Raw genomic sequence first — 20,217 nt, 5'->3', positions numbered from 1 at the left:
ATACACAGACAAGTGTTATCAAAAGCACCAATTGACCATCACAGCAGGAGATGCATGTTGAATTCACAAGCTGTTCTGACACAGCTGCCAGTGTTACTCAGCACAAACACATTAAATGCTGAGAGTATATAAAGATGGACAACATGACAGCTCTCCAAAAGTGATGTCAAAAGTGGCTTCATGTCAAGATAATGGGAGGAAGTGGGGACGCATCATCCATCTTTATATGCAGTCTATGCTTCAACGCTCCACAGTGGCCATGGGAATATCCTACAGACAGTGGATACCCAACCCAAGCCCAGAGTCAGGGCAGGTTTGGACAAATATTTTGATAAGATATTGACATCTGTGTCACGTTCCGACACACTGGCTGGGCCGTCTAATTGATTTTTTTACATTGCACGTGCCGGTAGTGCGGGAAAACATCAGGCTTTGACAGAAAATTGCTGCCAAAGCCGCACTCTACTCTACAACCAGATAAATACGACTCATTAACTACTTCTGCTTCCGCTCTCCATTCCGATGGTTGAGTATTTGCTTGAACGCGATTTGATCAGCTGGTGCTTGCAAAGTTCAGCTTTTCTCAAATTCTGATGCACGCAGTGAAAGGACAGCAAAGCAACAGAACCACAATGCAGTGAAGCAAAGTGGGACATCAGCCCATTTTTAGTAAATGATTGTTTCTGTTGAAGCCTCAAACACGGACAAGTAAGTGCTTTGTTAATAGCAAAACTAGGGATATGGTGAATTCAGGCAATCCAACGCCTCAGATCTGATTGTCTTTGTCACAGATAAAAACACAGATCCACTCATGCTCACTCCAGTGCGAGTAATTGAACATGCTCTGAGTGAAATGTTACATAAACCAGTAGATTTGGTTTGCTGATTTAATAAAGCATAATCGAACCAAACTTTTTGCTCTGTGTAAAACTTATAGACGAGAAACTGAGACTTTTTGACACCACGTCAGTGAAAACTTCTCTTTTCTGACTAACGTAGAATATCCCTATTTCTGTCTGCATGAAACCCGGAAGCCTCGCACACAAAAAAATAAGTAACTTTTCGCCTCGAGGCAGGAAAATTAATCATTAGTCATCACATCTCTCCCTCATTTGGTCAGGTTCACGCTGCCACATTTGTCATCCAATCTGATGAGCTGTCTGCCTCGCCTGTGGAGAAGGTGCCACGAATGTTGGAGAAGCGAATCCTCCAGAGGTGAAGTAACACCAGTGTCGCTCCTTGTTTTTGACCTTTCTTTTTCTGCCCCATGTGGTGACCTGTGCACCCTGACCCACCAACAAATACACACTCTGGGATAAACAAACTTCTTGATACTCTAAAGCAACGCTATGTCACTTTTTTTTACTTATTCCCATTCCTCCCCTCAAACCCCTGTTCTTGATCTAGGTAACTTTGGTCGATGATCTCCAGTGAGAAGTGTGGAATTGACTGATAGTCACAGCTTATGTTGCCAGAATCAGGTCCAGCAAGTTCAAGAGTAGTGATTTACTATAAATTGGTTATAAATACCTAGAAGTCATTTAAAAAGCATTTATTTCCAATATTAAGCAAGGAACCTTTTTGAAATATTCAGAATTCTAAACAGAGTTTGGTGTATTTGTAACAAAGGATTTAAGAGTATTTAAAAATAAGAAACGTTCAAATACAACCTCAGTAAAGTATGCATCAGTTCTCTGGTGGGCTCTTGAAAGCTTGAACATCACAAGAACTGGACTTTACGCTCTAACGTATGATTTGTTAATGTATTGATGAGTATTTCTGCAAAACAGAGGCTGACTACTGTAATGTATCTGTGACTTCATGCTTCAGATGATCTCAACAGATTGCGAACATATACATTTACACAGTTTGCTGCACTGTAACAGATGTATTTCAAACCCCACAGCAATGTGAATTCATGCACTTGGTTATACGTGTGGTCTCAAGGGAGACAACCCCCCTCAATGCTGCACATACTCCCCACTGAGCAGCCTTCCGCATGCAGACCCTTGCTCCCTTTTAATTTCCTAGCTTCCAGCCCTTTGAACCAAGTGTTGCTCCATTCATTAATATTTATTTCCCTTTACATCACTTTGATGGTGGAGCCTTTTAAATGTTTAATTTGGTTCAGAACCATTAAACAGTAATGCTGGAGTCTTTTAATTCTAATGTATATATTATGGCACAGGCTGAGCACAGGCTGTATGGGAATGACCCGTATACTCTGCAACATGATGGCCTGGTTTCCTGTTTGCCACATTTCTCTGTTGTTTTTGAAGCATTACTTCCTTCTCATTGCAAAGTTTAATTAGAAGCAGCATTTCATCATAGCTGTTAATCTTTAATCTCTACTTCTCCTGCTTTGTAATTGCTACAGATTTTAAATATAAAATCATTAATGGTTTGTTGTGTTTACCTGGATTTACCTCATCAGTCCAGTTTGTTTAAAGAGCCAAATCAAAATTATGCATTCGTATATAACAGGACACTTAAAGAGCCAGAGCTATAACCATCACTATTGGGTCTTATGTTTTATGACTTCATTAAAAGGCATCAGCTGGCCTGCTCTGATCTATGTTCACTAATTTCACACAGAAGCTGTGATGAATGAATGTGCTTGAATTTCAATAAAATATTGTGTGTATTTGAAAAGTGTGTTCGTAGTGTGCAAAAATGTGTGGTAACCTTGAATATTTAACAGAAGCTAAATATACTTACAAGTCTTTTGGTAAAGATACATTTTACAGAGCTGTAAATAACTGTTTGCTTTTTGTGTGCAACGCTGCATATCCAGAGAATAAGATTAAAGAGACAGTGCAAAGTGTCCCACAACCTCTTTTTACAGTACATTACATATCATTTCATTTAGCTGACTCTTGTCCAAAGTGACTTACAATAAGTGCATTCAACCATGAGGGTACAAACCCAGAACTGCAAAAATCAAGTAAGTACAATTTGCTTCAAAAAAGCCAAACTACAACTTACCTGCAACATGACAGGAAATTACTTAATGCGATTTTGTTGAGTTTAAGTATAAAGTAAAAAAAAATGGAAAAATGCTCAAATTAAGGGAAAGTACCCAGGAACTTTATTTAAGTTCAATCGTTACAGGTGTTGGGCAACAAGTAACATAACGATAATTATAAAGTGACACTCAGTTGTCCCAGTTGTAAAACAGGTCTCACAGAACAACCTTTATGTTAAGTACGAGGAACAAATGAATGATAAGTGATGCATAAAATGGGACTTGAGAGGAACCCAATAACACATAGCCTGAAGCAGTAACTAGAGAGGAGCTTGGCACCATCACAGCTGAGACAAACAGGGGTGAATACCATTAGCATGGATGAGTCCTGCTGGAGGCCACAGCACCGGCTAGCACAGCCGGATCATGGCTGGGCTTAATGTGAAGGAACAATATTGTTACAGCTGATAGACTGTCGGATGTGACAAAATGTGTAAGTAAGTATATCCACATTTTTTAAATATAATGTATCTTTAATTGTGACTATATTATTGATATCAGGAGCAGAAATGCCTCTAATACTGCCAAAAATGTCAGGTCAGGCATCGGTGAGTACGTAAATCTATGTACTGATCCCGAGTCTTTGAAGTATATTAGTTTCCCCCAGATAAAACCATTTCCATTCCATTTCCTGGATATCACTTCCTCTTCGCTGCTCCAAAGCAGCAGTTGTGCTGTTCTGCCACTGGCAACTTCTGTTAGAGCGGCAAAGAAGTTGTAATTTCCGGTAGTGTAGCGTTAGCCAGAGCCAGTTAAAATGTCAGCAATTTGGAAACATTTCACACTGGAAAGTCCCACAAGCAAAACTGTGACGTGTATCGTAATTTTCTAGCTATTTAAAAAGGAAGTAATTGTTGTGTATTCCTACATTTATTTGTGTTCTTTTTCAGTTATGACCGACAAACTATATGATAAAAGAAGTTCCAAGGTATTCATGATTCTCTGTATGAGTAAATCGTTTTCAAAAGGGTTGAACCTGAGCCAGGCCATACGACAATGATAGCAATCATCACTTTCATACAGGGTTAGTAGCATAAAGCTGCTAAAATGCCGGCCGATAGTCAACATCACTAAAATAGTCTATGGTTTGTCCACTTCTCTCAAGTTTATATATGAAAGTTTCACCACAGTTTTGTCAAAGAGCAGGGGTCGCTTGCAGAAGATACATTTGTCTAATAGATTGAACAATCTGTTTCTGCACAGCTGTTGCAGCACCAGCCATGTTAAACCTAAATGTCTGCAAGGCTCCTCTGCCTCAGTCCTCAGTGGCAGTCGTTAGGAGGCGTTCCAAACCCATTTTACACATAACTAGCAGAACAGATACACTCACATCTTCATCAATCCAGCTGTCGACACAAAACACAACATAACAGCTTACGTTTAATTCCTAATGTATGCTTGCAAATTTTAGATTTTTGTTTTAGGTGCTGGGCTTTGAGCGCGGCCAAAATTGAAGTGACCGATATTCAGTCCTTAGTATCCTCTATAGGCACAGAGGAGTGAAGCTGCTGCTGATGTTTCAACTTGAGACTGTGTTTCTGTGTGTGCATCTATGTGGGACAATATACCTCAGATTTCTCTGTTCCAGGAATCAAAACCGATCTACAAACTATTTCTTAAACAGTCATGGCCCTTTCAATTGTATTTTACTTACACTATGTTACTTTTATTACAATGGGTTGCTTGTTTTCTGTACCACCGACAGAAACAAGTGATTTCATCCCATGATAAATTAATTACTCAGAGTTATTGGGATATTTTGGGGAAGAAAACAATGTTGTGTACCTAACCAAAAATACACATTATATAGGAGGACAGTTGGAAGATGAAATTGATGATAGGATTCTTAAAACAGACTTAAATGTGACAATGTGTGTGTGCACGTGTGCGCGCGTGTGTGTTTGCTGAGACAGGTGTAATCTGACAGCTGTTAAAAACCTATCCTCATTTTAAAGTGCAGAGAAAAACGATTATTTGAGCCATTGGAGTAAATAAGGTAGAAAGGTGTGTGTGTGTGTGTGTGTGTGTGTGTGTGTGTGTGTGTTTCCATCATTTCATTAATGAGCACCTTCCAGGCAGGTTACTGTGATGACAACTGGTGCTCTCCTTTCCACACAGCGATGACAAATGATGGTGGCAGCCCAGAGTCTAATTATAAAGTGGGGCCTAACAAACCAGTGTCTCTCACAGCTTATTGCCTCTGAAGAGGAAAGTGTGGATTTTTCTGTGGTGTTCATTGTTTTTTTTGTATCTTTCATGTGTTTCACTCCTTCAGAAATGTGATGGTTGCTGTGCGTTGTGCCTCCTCCTCCTCTTCCACCTACACACTGGCCGCTCTCATCCACCAGCAAGATATCTCCCCCCCGGTGACTTTTTTCCAGGAAGTAATGACATCACCAACGGGGTTGTCATGGTAATTAAACTGAGGCAATGTGTGTTGAGATATTCAATCTATTCTTTAAAATGCACATGGGGGGGGGGGGTTTGTGCATTGTGTGGTTTGAGGAGTAAATATTCCTGCAAATACCCACGAGTAGAGTAAAGTACTTTGATGTCCTACGGATGATATTACGTGTGCTTGCTGGTTATATGGCCCCAGGACTGACACTTTTAAAAAAAGGACCAGTGTGAAGGATTTAGGAACAGAAAGGGAATTTAATATTCACAGTTATGTTTTCATTGGTGTGAATTACCTGAAAGTAAGAGTAGCTATGTTTTTTTGTCAGCTTCGAATGAGCGCGTCACATCTTTAAAGATAGCCAGTCATATTTAACAAACACTGGCTCTTCATAGGGTCTTTCACATTTTACATTACCTGAAGGCCTTTATCCTGCATGCTTGGCAGGGGGGTGAAGGGAGTGGTATTCAGTTGACTACAACCTCACTGTGAAAGTAAAGGGGCTCTAGAGGTAAATGATTTATGATTTGTTCTGATACAGATACCAGCATCAGAAATACCAGTATGGGATTCCATGTAGCTAATCTGATACCATGTCTTTATGATAAATTAATTTCCCCCCCCCGATAAAACTGAAATTAACTTTTCAAGGAAATCACTTCTTCTTTGCCGTTGTCACCGTTTTTAGAGCAGCAAAGGAGAAGAGATTTCAGGTAGCCAGCGAGATTTGGCAATATTTCATGCTGGAAAGTCCCATAAGTAAAACAGTGACGTGCATCATATGCAGGACTTCACTTTCCAGTGGTAGCACTAGTGTTACCAATTACAAACACTAGCACTAGGCCACACAACAATTATAGCAAGCTCGCCTACTGGAACCTGAAATATAAAACTTCACACAACTATGAAATGGAACAAGCAACACACATCTGGGCCTCAGATTTAAAGATGACAAACTCCTGCAGCCAGTTTCCAACAAACACCTCTAATAAATCCACAGTTTTCACCTCTACAGACCTAATGTTCCCTGAACAAGCATCAATAACGATAAAGAGTCAGAGTTAGAGCCTCAACCACCAAATACATTAAAGTTATAAAAGGTACCAGAGGAAAAGACTTGTGTACTCACCATGGAGACGTGATGAGGAAACACAGTGTGTTGTTGTTGTGGTTGATGGAGAAGATTCAGTGATTCAGTCTCAGTCCAGCTCCTTCTTCTCTCACTGATATTAAACCGTCACGTGATGGGGGTTTTTAAACGACGCAGACAAGACGTCAAACTTCTCTCACAGTTTCCAGGTGTGACGGGAAGCGTCAGAGAAATACATTTCCCGAGATGCAGCAGGTGCAGCTCAGCTTCCTCCTCCCCTTCCACCTCCTCCTCTCCTCCATCCTGCTCCTGCTCCTGTCAGAGACTCCGGCGGCAACGTCGTTGTCCAGTGTGCTAATGCTAATGCTAACGTCGCCCCAAAACAGGAAGTGAAAGTCTCCAAAAGGTCAGAAGTTCAACACCTGCGCTGCCCCCGCTGGTTGAATCAGGTCACCTGTGTTTCCTTCATTCTAGAATAATAGTTTTTATTCATGTATTTATTTATTATTTAACTTTTTAGGGGTTGCTATGGTTCTCCCATAGACTTTATAAAGATGGACCACGAATCTCAACTTCCTCCCACTATCCAAATTTGTAAAAAAATTTTAAACTAACAATTTAGTAGCACTTAAATGGTACTTGCTTATAGCACTTTGTAGTTTTGCTTTTTTGAAGAAATTGTACTTTCTTGATTCTTGTTGTTCTGGGTTTGTACCCTCATGGTTGAATGCACTTATTGTAAAGTCGCTTTGGATAAAAGCATCAGCTAAATGAAATGTATAATGTATGTATATATCCAGAAATTAAAGTACAAATATCACGGATACAAAACACTGCCATGTTGTGCATTTGGAGCAACAGTCTGCGCTGTAGCGAGGCTCCAAAGATAAATACACAAAATAAACACTTGAACATGCATCAGTGTGAAAAGAACGACCATCTTTGAGGTGTACTTTGACTATTTAACTTGGTCATGTCTCCTCCATGTTAATGATTTGAGATTTTACAACCTATATTGCAGTCAGCCACCAGATGACAATCGAGAGGATTTGACTTCTCTTTTGGGAGCTGCTATGTTCCATCTTTACCTAGAGTCTATGGGGTAGCCAAAGTCAAACATCAAAGTCAACTTTATTGTCAATTCTGGCTTATGTACAGGACATAGACAAGATTGAAATGTCGTTTCTCTCTGATCCTCAGTGTAAACATATAAGTAGACAGATCATATAATTGCACAAAAACAGAACATATATAAGTACACAACATATTAAGTACTCAAAACACAGTACAACATAGTATGCAGTCCTACGGCACAAAGTGGATAGGATGAGAGTAGTGCAAACCGGAATAGTGCACAAATGGATTGAGATTTCAAAAACACTTCATGGGAAGTAATGTAATGTACATCGACAGTATGTAGTAAATAACAGTTAAAGATAGCCGCATTTACAGTAAAGGAAAAAGGTGAATTTCGCCGCTAGTTTGGCTAAAGAGTCATGAAATTCTTGCAACCCCGAAATCTCCTCTACTCACATTTCCAGTGAATAAGTGCAGTCAACTCGTTACATAAGAGAGCGAGCCAAAGCAAGCAGATGAAAAACAGTTGGAGAGGGGTGGAGGTGGCGGTGCAGCACGAAAACTCAGCAGCTGCAGCTCCTCCTTCACCTTGGTGAAATTAGATCAAACGGGACTTTGATATTCCTACACTGACGAACAGTCGGTATCACAAAGGGGAAGTACACTATCCAGAACTGTGCTTTTAGGGCTCAATGACGTCGATTTCATACATTAACACAATTTCATTGTTCAGCGTGTAGATTATAAAACAGCTTATATTTCACATAATGAGCAGAATTTTCTCCCTAATCTCCAGTGAAGTCAGGATAAGTGTAAAGAATGCCCTTGCAGGTATTCCTGCTAAAATGATATGTACAATAGTGGACAATTAGCTGTGCAGTAATGATTATTATACAGTGGGTGGTTTCCACCAAGCAATCTAATGCCATAAATTGTCATTTGTTTAATGCCTGAAGTAAACCCACACTCAATACTGATTAGGCCTAAATTTAATTCTGCACCCAAGGTAACAGAGAAGTGATTTAAATGGAAATTTGCTTATTCCATTTTTAGCACTTTCATGAGACTGGTGATTTGAATTTAATTTCTAAGTTATTTCACAATAGTGTCGCTCAGCTGATTAGAAATAGAAACGTAACCAAAGATTTTTGATACGTTATTATGTTTGATTTTTGGGTACAGAGATGAGTGACGGAAATTTAAAAAGCTGCTCTCACAGAGTAGATTATTGACTCCTTGCTTTTCAATTTAACAGCAGAGGAACAGTTTGATGCACTTGTGAAGTATCAGGACAAGGTTAAATCGAAAGGCAAACATCCAAGGTTTACTCTCCAATTACAGAATCAGATGCCAGGAAAGAGACAGCAAGCACAAACTGAACTCTGGAGGCAATGCTTGTGATGTAGCGCCCTCTATGGGCCAGAGCTGTTGAATTGAATGTCACCTACAGCTGTTATGTACTTCCAACTGATTATGTGTTTGTCAGACCCTGAAGAAGACCTGGAGTCGATGCACGTTGGTTTGTTTGTTTGCCAATATGCTCGAGGAATGAATTAATATCGTTTCAACTGCAGACCTGCAGAGCCTGGCCTATTTTTAATTCAACGGTTGTCTGTATTATTTAATATCTACCAAGACTTTTGGGATTCTTTTTTATTTATTTTTTTAGATTAAAAGTTTCTTTTTTGCCAGTATTAAGATAGCTTTAATATTAAAGGCAGATGGAGACAAGAATCAGGCAGAAACTCAGACACTGAAAGATATTAGTTTCCAGAAATTCCTAGGCAACTGCTGCTTCTGCTTCCAAGATGAGTTTATTATATAATATTTTTCTCCTTTTGTACTCAAGAGAGCTTTTGTGCAGTGGATATTGAAGGCGGAACAGCTCCTGTGTAACCATACTGCCCCCTATTGAAAATAAAGACAACCCCAGCATCACGCCTGATGCTTGCCTGACTTCAGAGCAAAATACTTTCTGTCACAGATTATTTCATAAAGTTTATACCTTTCCAAAAAATCTGTAAAAAGGAGAAACCCATGAAAAGTAGAAAGTGAGAGCTCAGGAGAGGGAAAAGGAGTTAGAGCTATAGAACAAAACATCCTAATAGCCGTATACGTAACTGCAGCCCACAGAAGCATCTTTCCTAACCTGCACCATTTCATGCATGGGATGTATTTTTGCAGAAAAGTAATAAGCAATACTTCAAAAAGCTGAACAAAACCACAAATATTTCATTTTGAATCAAAATCATTCTGATGAATTTCCGTTGAAGACTATTTGAAGTCCTCGTTGCTCAGGTTTCAATAAGGCACGTGGACTGGTGATTTTACCTTCCACTGTTTTATGTTCATCCATTATTCCACATCGGACACACTGACGACAGAACGTAATAGGACAACCTGCCACCTCTCTATTAAACAGACCATGAAATTGACTGAGCCGGCCTCAGTCTTATTATCTTGATGTTTTCCACCTTCAGCGCGCAACATTTAATATGACATGAGGGCAGAGAGAGGAGCCGTGTGTATTTAGTGATGAGGGTCAAACTATAAGCAAAGGAAATGGTTTTAATGAGAAGTGGAATGTGCATTTTAATATTATATTTTTGATTCGGGGGTAATGGGATGCTGCTGAATGATGAGCGCCTGTCGTTACAGCTATAAACTGGGCTCTGTCTCCCTCCAGTGGTAGGCGGTAGATCTTTCTTTGAATCGTTACTGTATGTTAAATATTACTGTGTCAGGTGGCAGGAAGTGAGCCGATCTGTCTCTGATGATTCCAGCAGCATTTTCACAGCCAATTTTCAGTCGCTCCTCCTGTATCTGCATTATGAGAGGTCGATAAGTCAGAGTAGACAGTCAGCTCTGTTGGCCAGGAGACATCCGCCACAATCTGCTGTAATAGTTTGACTGTATTTGTACAGCAGATGCTGACACAGCTCAGCCGGAAGGCCAAATATTAGCAGTATGACTCTGTCCTGCTGCAATGCCCTGATTAGATTTCACACATAGACACAAACTGACACAGATGAGGTCATTTTGTGGTCAAAACACCATCCTCCTAAAAGCCAAGATTTCACTGTCTGTGTGAAAACTGCTCAGTAAGCAGCCATCTGCTGATTTTACTGGTCAGAAGATTAGAGGTATGAATTAAAACTGGAATCAATTTGGTTGCATGTCATTAAAATCCTTTATATTATATTAAATTTAAATGATGTCTAGTAATTGTGAAATTATGTATATTTTTCATCTTAATCTTATCTCAATTTTAACATGAACTTCAAGCCATCTGTGGACCTGTAAATCACCAAATCATGACCTACAAGGGGCCTTCATGAACAAATCATAAAACTTAAAGATGAAAACTTTAAACTGTACTTCTGCAGTGTGTGTTAATGTTTGGAGGGTTAGTGCTGACAAAATAACTTTTGGCTCATCAGAAAATAACAATTTTGATAAATAAGTAATCGTTAAGTCACTGTTAAGGAAAAATATGAAATATTTGTTGGTTCAAGCCTCTGAAACGTATTCAGATATAAAGTAATGTATAAAGTATTGCTTTTTTTTCTTTGTAAAAACAATCAACTTTTCCATAAACCTTGGTTTGTAGGAATTTGTGATGGGTATTTTTCACTATTATGACACTTGGGACCAAACAGATCAATGTTTGATAAAGTAAAATATGAAAGTAATCAACAGATTTTCTGCAGTTACTTTCTATAGGTGTCTGTACCATGATGCAGTCTGCACATTATGTCCAAATGGCACATTCCAGGCAAACTGCACAGCCCTCTGTGAACTGCAGGCGCACATACATGTAAGTTTAGCTAAGCCGGTGCCGAGGCGACGGTGCTTGCGAGGGGCCTCAAAACCCATCTCAATTTGGCCCGACACGCGGTGATCAAAGACCGAGATCAGATGTGACTTTGGGAACATAATGTGCTCAGCCAAGTGCACCGAGCTTTCCTGACAGGACAAAGTTGGTTCAGGGTTGACATTGATTTACGGTGCGGTGCAGAGTGTTCTTTGTCTGCGGCAGTGGAGAGAGGAGTCACGGGGGGTCTGCAGACATATTGTAGATTCTTGTTAAGGTGATCAGATCACACTGTGTTCAAACCATCACTGAGACGTCAAACTAAACATGTAGAGTCTCCCCTTCTCTTTCATACTTAGGATCCAAGAAGCTGAAGCCAGTGTTCCCCCCCCGCCCCCGGGCTCTGTAAGTGTTTTCATCTCTTGTACAAGCCGTCCAGCTGGGCTCCCTTGAGAATATACAGTAGCTCTGTAAATGCTTATATATATACGTGTGGATTCCTTGTGAATAATTCATTGTTTAGAGATATTTCAAACTTAAGATATGTAAATCTTCTAAAGAGTGTGAAGAAAATGTGCCAAAGAAAATACTCAAGCAGTATTTCTTTGTGAACCTTCCACTCCAAACATATTCACTTTCACTTTAACTGACACTTTTTGCATAATTGATAAACATTTAACCAATTTAATTTATTAAAAAAAGTATTAAGCATGTACCATTTTTACATTTTTACAATGATTATTATATTTTAAGTTTTTACTTGCCAAATAAGATTTATTAACAAACTGAATTAAACAACAAAACACATATCATATAATAATGTAAATAGTTTTTGTCTTCAACTTTGTTTGACAATCTTCCTCTGTAAGTTACATTAGAACTGTAAAATGTAATATATTAAAATACACATGATAAATATTTTTAATTAATGATATTCTATGATCATAAAATGCATTGAACGATTGAAAGGTTCTCTGTCATCTGATTGATTTTGATTTGATTTATCTTCACATCAATCTGTGGACAGTTGTGCAACACTACAGACAGACGTGCACAGAGTAGATCATGTACAGTAAAGGATGAATGGACTGATATTTTACTATTGTCAATCATTTCCATGGAAAACTGAATTCCAACCATGAACTGATTCCATTAACAGGTTTTGTCTGTGTGGACGAAGCTTAATGTAACTTATTTACCTCATTTAGCAGTTCTGGGAAATTACAGAAAATTTTATTAGATGAAAGCATACGTTTTAGACTTGTTGCTAAATCTATTACTTCTTCCATTGGAGCAAATAGACTTGAGACAGAGCAACAGACTTTATGGTAAATTGTAGAGAAATTGGCTGGTGCATTGCTGGTTTTGATCTTTTTATTGGATTCATTAACTATAAGAAAATTATAGAATAATCCTTCTCTTCAGTGACAAAACAAAGGTCCCTTGCTTGAGGACAAAGGTCAAACCAAAAACAATAACGTATTGGTTGAAATCTTTGTTTTTCAGTGTTTTCATTTTTTTCATTTTTACTTTCTTACTGGAATCAGTGGGGTTACTGCCGGGCTCTTTCTCCCACAGCCAAACAAATGCAACCTAAAAAACACCCTGAGCTGAGTGAGACAGATGCTTATGTTGCTATGTTGTGTTCCATTAGGCTGCAGCTTTGCACTCAAGACCATGAATATCAACAGTTTCCCACCCAGTCTGGTTCCCACAGGTGATTGGAGAGTGATGGAATGTAAACACACACATTACTGTGCAAACACATAAAACGTCCTATCAGCAGAAGCAGCAGAAAGCATGAGATACAGTTGGGTTCGTGGAGTTTGGGGAATGGAGACAAATGAAGAGACTCTCAGTGCGACAGGAAGATAACGAGAGAAATATGAGGATTCAAGCCCCAGACTGAGTGAGAATAACCTTACGATATGAAAACAATACTCAGCATTCACAGTGTGTGTGTGTGTGTGTGTGTGTGTGTGTGTGTGTGTGTGTGTGTGTGTGTGTGTGTGTGTGTGTGTGTGTGTGTGTGAGACCAGTGGCAGCACACAACCCCTGTGTTCCCACTGGCTGTTACACTCTGTCAACATGCAGAGATGCTGCTTGCTGCGAGCGTCAGTACTGCAGTGACCTTGGCTCAGACACATTTTTATCAGTCAGCTGTGTGAGGTGTCACACAAACACTGCTGCTTGCAGCTGATGTTCGTTGGCTGCTGTGAGGTCAAGTGTGTTGACTGTACGTGTCCAGAGCTTCTGACCGTCGTTTCTGAGGTTTCCAGTCATAAACAGACAGAAACAGAAAGGAGAGAAGCTGCCAGGAAACTGTGAAGCACAAATGTGTGTTTTATCCTTCTGCGTTAGTCAGTCAGAAATGAAACTATCTTAGTTTGCATAGCTAATCCTTAAAAGTTAGAAAGTGGCATAAAGCAATCCTGCAGCTGACCTCCATCAGGGACTGAGAACCTACTACTTTCTGCAACAGCTCACTGGACTGCATTGGACTTAAATTATTTCCTTTTTAAATCATAACAATTAGTAAATTAGAGCTACTTGAATAATTTCCATTATTACAAAATAGAAAATAACACAACTTCCATAAAGTTAAATGACTTCCATTTGAGTTCTCGACCTTAATTTGTTGTGATTTGGCACTTAAAATTTTTATTGAATTAAATACCTTTTATTTTTACTCATGAGTTTTTTTGCCATGTATTTTGTGAAGCACTTTGTAGCCTTGCTTAGATAAGTGCTATAAAAATAAAGTTATTATTATTATAATTATTACTATAATTATTGCATTGCCATGTGACGCAGTTCAGCGCTAACACACACACTCACACACGTCGTTTCTTCATGACTTCAGAGAACATTTCATTGTCTTGCATTGATTTCCTGGAGTCTTACTCCAACTAAACCTCAACCTCAAAACATGTCTTCACCTTAAGATGCAATGATTTACATTTTGGGGACTTGCTCTTTGTCCCCACATAGAAGACAAGTCCCTGTAATGTGACTGTTTAAACCGATGTGTGTGGAGCAAAGAAGGAAAACAAGCCACTAAGCAACACTGAGTGAGGATTGCAACATTTCCTGGTGTCATAATCTCAGCCCTGGTGTTTTGTCATCAGTTTCATCATCAAATGAGAAGCGGTGAATTTTTTTTTTAAATTGTGACATAGTATAACATTTAAAAAGAAACGTGGTGAAACACACGACCACACTGCAATAACAACAAACAACAGAAACACCAGTTTGCTGTGACGTCATTTCAAACACAATGAAAATGAAACAGAACTTTTTTTTATGTTCTATTTCGTGCAGTGATTATAATACATAACATGGTAAGTTGTGGGCGTGAGTAGTTAAATATAGTATAGTCGTACTCCAGTACTCACACATCTTTCTTTGTTTAAGTACTAATACATAGACAAAAATGGACTAGTATATATATAAAGTACTAGTATAAGTATTAAAGGGGACATAGCATGCCCATTTTACCACAAGTTGATATGGTTCCTTGGGGTCTTAATGAAATGTCTGTAACATACTTTGGTCAAAATACCACAAGGATCATATAAAACAGCACCCTTTTTACCCTGTATAAAACAGCCCTCCACAGAGTGACCTGTTTTGAGTGCCTGTTCCTTTAAATGCTAATGAGCCAGCTCCCCCCTCCCCCCATGATTTTAAACGATATAAATTACATATTTTATATGATATAAATTATCAAATATGCATCCCATACTTTGTATTCCCCTTGTTGTCCTGGAGTTTTAATTTTCCCAATCACATAATTAAATGTCCCCTCTGCCCATCCACTACAAGCACACAAGCAGACAGGCAGAGAGAGAAAGAGAGGGGGCTATGAAGACCATCATTTACCCCCGAACCCCGACATTCAACGGGTACAACAACAAGCGGAGAAAGCAGAATCGCGGGCTGACCTTATATATACAGTCTATGGGGCTGACCAGCGGAGAAATGCTCGTCCCGTGTGAACAGCCAGGCGGCTGCGCGCTGGAGAACGGCGCTGCGCTGCCTCGCAGCGGCACTTCCGTGTCCGTACCCTGCGCATCATCTACTGCCAGTAACTACTGTACCCGGCGTAACTACTGTAACCGGCGTAACTACTGTAACCCGGCGTACAGTAGAGCTGAACACTGCGGAAGTCTTCCACACAGCTGGCAGTGTGGAAGACCGCTGAGGCAGCGCAGCGCCGTTCGCAAGCGCGCAGCCGCCTGGCTGTTCACACGGGACGTGCATTTCTCGCTGGTCAGCCCCATAGACTGTATATATAAGGTCAGCCCGCGATTCTGCTTTCTCCGCTTGTTGTTGTACCGTTGAATGTCGGGTTCGGGGTTACAGTAGTGCTGAACACTGCGGAAGTCTTCCACACTGCTGGCTGTGTGGCGCTGACACAAATTCCAGCTCACGCACGGGAGAGCGAGCGGTCGCTCCCGAGCAGCTGCTGCAGCCTCCCAGTCCCAATGATCCAGACAAATGCCACATGTGAATGAATCGCGGGCTGACCAGCGGAGAAATGCTCGTCCCGTGTGAACAGCCCAGCTGCGTGCTTGGGAACGGCGCTGCGCTGCCTCGCAGCCTCCGGTGTAAACCCGGAAGTAACGAGTGTGGGGGACGGGGGGTGGGCCAAGACCATGTAGGGAGACTTCCAGTTCCTTGTTACGACACAATACCCAGGAAGCGCAATCGAGTCGCTCAAGCATGACGTTTCTGACTTAGAGGAACTATAACAAAACGCGCGAGTGTTTTTTCCCCAGAGTTTTTGGGTTGGTAGACATGCCAGATACCCACATTAACCTGTAGAAGCACTAACAAAGTGGAATTTGCATGCTATGTCCCCTTTAACATAAAAGTACTTGTAGGGTGTAGCCTATCCCCTAATGCAACAATGGCTGAGTCTCCGAGTCTTCATTAAATGTGTTTCGTGGAAATGTATTATGTAATTGACACACATAAAGTCAGAGCTCAGATTATCGTTATCATCATGTTTGTCTCTCGATCAAAAAAATCAAGTCACAGGACAAAATGAGAAATAAAAACACCCCTCGGTGCAGAAGAAGATTCTCCAGCTCCTCAACAGACACTTTGTTGACTCTCACACAGAAAAATCTTCCATTTCCAGAGAGAGCTCGACCATTTTGTGTGACGTGTCCCGTATGTCTGACCCACTAACACACTTCTGGGAGGGAGAGGCGGCGCGGCGTCACGCAGGGGGGCGGGGTCCTCGGCGTTGAAAACAGAGACTGCCTCTAAATCTCTCTACTTCCGGTTCTCTGGAGGGGGGTTTTTTTGCGCTTAATTCTTCTTCTCTCTTCCTTTGCGTCAGGTATTTTGAAAACTACACCTCGGGTTAACACTTTAAAGCTTTTACTTAATTTCCCCACACTTTTTATTTTATTTATAATGCGGCTGCTTCCATTGGATTCGACGCGAAACCCCTCCGAAGGTTGTCCTCTGCAGCACGATCCCGTTTGTTTTGTTTTGTTTGTTCGCTGCTCTGAAGGAGTGAAGCTGGATTTACTGTAGATCTTTAAAACCCCAGGGGAGGATCGTTTAAATGCTCCTGTCGTCGAGGAGCGTCCCTGCGTTTGAAAACCAAGAGGTGAGAGAGAGAGAGAGAGAGAGAGAGAGAGTGCAAGCGTTATTGTCCGAGGCAGCTGCAGCTCGTTATCCCGCCTACACACGCACACACACACACACACACACAGAGAGAGAGACAGAATCCAAACACACTCACACAGCGGTGATTTTAAACTTTGCATGTGTTTGCATTGAAGTCTGAAAGATGGCCCGTGTTTGTGTTGTTGTTGTTGCGGTTGAAGCTGCGCCTGTTTCCTGCTGCAGACTTGGCTCTGCAACTGTTGGCCCACATCACAATAACGGACACACAAAAGTGGCCCATGCACAGAGGAAATCCTTTTAAATACAATATATATAAATGAGTTGTTCGAGCTGCTGTTTTCAGCCTCAGACCAGTTTTTATTTAAAGATTTGTAAACTTTTCTGATGATGTACTTGTTTGTTTTGATTGCATCATCTTTTATTTTCTTCTATTCCTCATAAACAGATATGAGCATTGCAGCCAGCAGTGAAATGTGAATTGAAATAATCCTAAACTATAAATGTTACCCAGTAGACCAACAGTCCCCTTCTGAAACCACACTTAAATTCACCAGATCCAGATTTTAATCCAGAGATTTTATCCAGGTTTTTAATCCCTCTGCAAAATGTCATGTACTGAGTAGTTTTTGCTTAATCCTTAAACAAACCAACACAGAGGAAAACATATCCTCCTTGGCAGAGGTAATAAATAAGTGATTCTTATGGTTTGACCTGTGCAGTGGGTGCAGTGGGCCCAGTTCATGGGTTCCTCAGTTTACATTGAGGATTATTAGATCATGAAATTTACAGGAGTCATGAGTAGTTCTTTTTATTCATCATACTTAAAATCCAAACAGAGTTACTGTCAAGAAAAGTCAGTGCTGCATAGACAGATACAGATTTATAACCTGATATAAACTCAGTCATCAATGTTTAAACTAGAATGTCACTAAGCGGAGCACATACCTCCACCATGGTCCAACAGTCCCCTCGTGAAACCACATTTAAATCCTCAAGATCCAGATTTTTATTTGGTTCTGCAGCAAAAATACTCATAACACTCATAAATATTAGTCCCCGAAACGTCCCTGGTTATTTTTTTCATCAAGATCCATGAATAGTTCTCTGAGAAAGTAACGATAATGTGGGAAAACACTATCTCGCAATGTTCAAGAAAGTAAAAATAAATCCAAAATGTGTTTCCTGACCGATACCGCCTCCTTCCACCAAATTTCATGATAATCCATCCAGTAGGTTTTGTGTAATCTTACTGTCTAACAGACAAACGAAAACATAACCTCCTTGGTGGGTAAAATAATGAAAACACATCACTGTGGCCTTGTCGTTATGTGTTTGACAATCATTTCACATTGTAATCTCTCCCTCTCTCCACCTCCTATCAGGTGTGTGGGCCCAGGGCGCAGCCTGGCCTGTGCCGATGAAGAACCCGGGAACTGCCGAGAGCCGCCGGCTGCTCGGGCTGTTGGAGGGTGCCCTGCTCAGAGAGGCCCGCCTGTGGAAGGTGCCCGTCTTCAAGAATGGATGCATCCAGGTGAGACACGTGATGCGTCCGTGCACAGATTTCCATTTCCAGCAGGTTTAAAGGTGCAAAGAGTCTTTTTATTTTTGTCTTCATTTTTTGAAACACTAACAGTTATCTCCTTCTGGAAATGGAGCGTTCAGTTAGCTTAATGACTCCTACATTAAAATAAAACCCCCATTAGCTCTAGTACTAATTCCAGTGTTTTCTGTCCTACAACTGCACTCGATGACCAAACATGGCGTTAAAATGACATAATTTATCCCTGTGTCGTTTTTTTGATGACACATACCTTTACCATTCTGGTTTGTAAAACAAATAGTGGAAACTTGAGGTGGAATCTTTCAACCAAAGCTGATTCATGTCTATAAAAACTCATTCACTTATCAACCAGTGTTTTCCCCCCCCCTCTGATACCTCAGGGTGCTGACATCTCTTCATCCCAACACAAAGAGATGATCGTCTGGCTCGGAGAAATGAGCCGACTCTTCCATTTCTGTCCAGAGACCTTTGCACTGGGAGTCTGTGTCCTCAACCGCCTGCTGTCCACTGTCAAGGTACATGGCTACAACCTATAGTGGTTTCCAACCCATTCATGTCCAGTATGTTAACTTTACTAAAAAAAACGTAGAGTCAAACATACAACGAATTCTTCTTGAACCAGTGGTCTGTATTGATGGAAGCTATAAATTATCCTGTATTTGACATGTGATCCAACAAACGGCTGATCATGAATAATCGTATATTCACTTAAGTCCATTTACTTTGAGTTTTAACAGTATAAAATACTTTTGAATTTATTTTACCTGGAAAAGCCACAACACTCCGAAAATCAAACTAGTATCAACACGTCCGATCTCTCACAGCCACTCCTTACATTTTTTCATACTTTTGTTTTTTTTAAATGCATGAACTGAGCCACTGGTTAAAGTGTAAATTAGATGTTATTAAATGTGCTTGTTTCCCAGATTCATTCACATGTGTATATATATGTTTATTCTGTCAAATCAGTGAAAAGCTTTGCTACGTGTTTAACGAACCGGTTTCTTTTAGGCTCAACCAAAATACCTGAAATGCATCTCGTTCACCTCCCTGGTCCTGGCTGCCAAGATCAATGAGGAAGACGAGGTGAGTTCACACACAGACGATAATCATCAGCTTTATAGGAAGAAAAAAAGAATCACACGCTGACTTCAATGCTATTTGAAAACAGTACGTTTATTTGCTTCCCTTTTTGTTTTGAACAGGTTATAGGTTCTGTCAGAGACCTGGTTGTGCAGAGCGGATGCAACTTTTCAACAGCGGAGATTCTTCGCATGGAGAGGATCATTCTAGACAAGCTGCACTGGGACCTGTACACCGCCACACCAGTCGACTTCATTCACATAGTAAGTTCAGACTTCAGCAGAGAGGCGGGCGAACAGAACACTTTTCTCTTCCCCCCCCTGTTTTCTAACCGGACCTGAAGTCGTCGGAGCGTCTCACACGGAGCCGCTCGCACTCTGAGACGCTCCGTGACTCAGGTCCTCGTCTCGCCCTTAAAAACACAGCAGTACAAAAAGCACACGTTAAAACCATCATGCTCACTTCAAGGTGGTGCTCACGTACCCGCACACCCCCTCCCTCCCCTGCCCCGGGAATCCCCCCC

The 20,217-nt window shown here is 40.6% G+C and overlaps 1 protein-coding gene and 1 long non-coding RNA gene across 2 annotated transcripts in view; one reads left to right on the top strand and one right to left on the bottom strand.

Annotated features, from left to right (window-relative positions):
• Positions 1-6,903, bottom strand: part of LOC118121818 — a 27,319-nt gene extending 20,416 nt beyond the window's left edge. Inside the window, exon 1 of the long non-coding RNA XR_004698397.2 lies at positions 6,553-6,903. This is a non-coding gene — a long non-coding RNA (uncharacterized LOC118121818). The remainder of the gene's footprint in view (positions 1-6,552) is intronic.
• ccni2 (cyclin I family, member 2) lies at positions 6,820-20,217 on the top strand. Its single transcript, XM_035177996.2, has 7 exons — positions 6,820-6,962; positions 11,764-11,809; positions 13,059-13,121; positions 18,433-18,581; positions 18,992-19,126; positions 19,623-19,697; positions 19,817-20,217. The coding sequence occupies exons 3-7, from the start codon at positions 13,082-13,084 to the stop codon at positions 20,033-20,035; spliced, it is 618 nt and encodes a 205-aa protein (XP_035033887.1). The 5' UTR covers positions 6,820-6,962; positions 11,764-11,809; positions 13,059-13,081; the 3' UTR covers positions 20,036-20,217.

The sequence above is a fragment of the Hippoglossus stenolepis genome, chromosome 15, assembly GCF_022539355.2.
Source record: "Hippoglossus stenolepis isolate QCI-W04-F060 chromosome 15, HSTE1.2, whole genome shotgun sequence".
Classification (NCBI taxonomy): Eukaryota; Metazoa; Chordata; class Actinopteri; order Pleuronectiformes; family Pleuronectidae; genus Hippoglossus; species Hippoglossus stenolepis.
This window is presented reverse-complemented; position numbering and strand designations above follow the sequence as displayed.

Coding starts and splice junctions, on each gene's coding strand:
- ccni2 (XM_035177996.2), top strand. CDS start 13,082: ATGAATATCAACAGTTTCCCACCCAGTCTGGTTCCCACAG. Junction 18,582..18,991: donor TCAAGAATGGATGCATCCAG/GTGAGACACGTG, acceptor CTGATACCTCAG/GGTGCTGACATCTCTTCATC. Junction 19,698..19,816: donor AGATCAATGAGGAAGACGAG/GTGAGTTCACAC, acceptor TGTTTTGAACAG/GTTATAGGTTCTGTCAGAGA.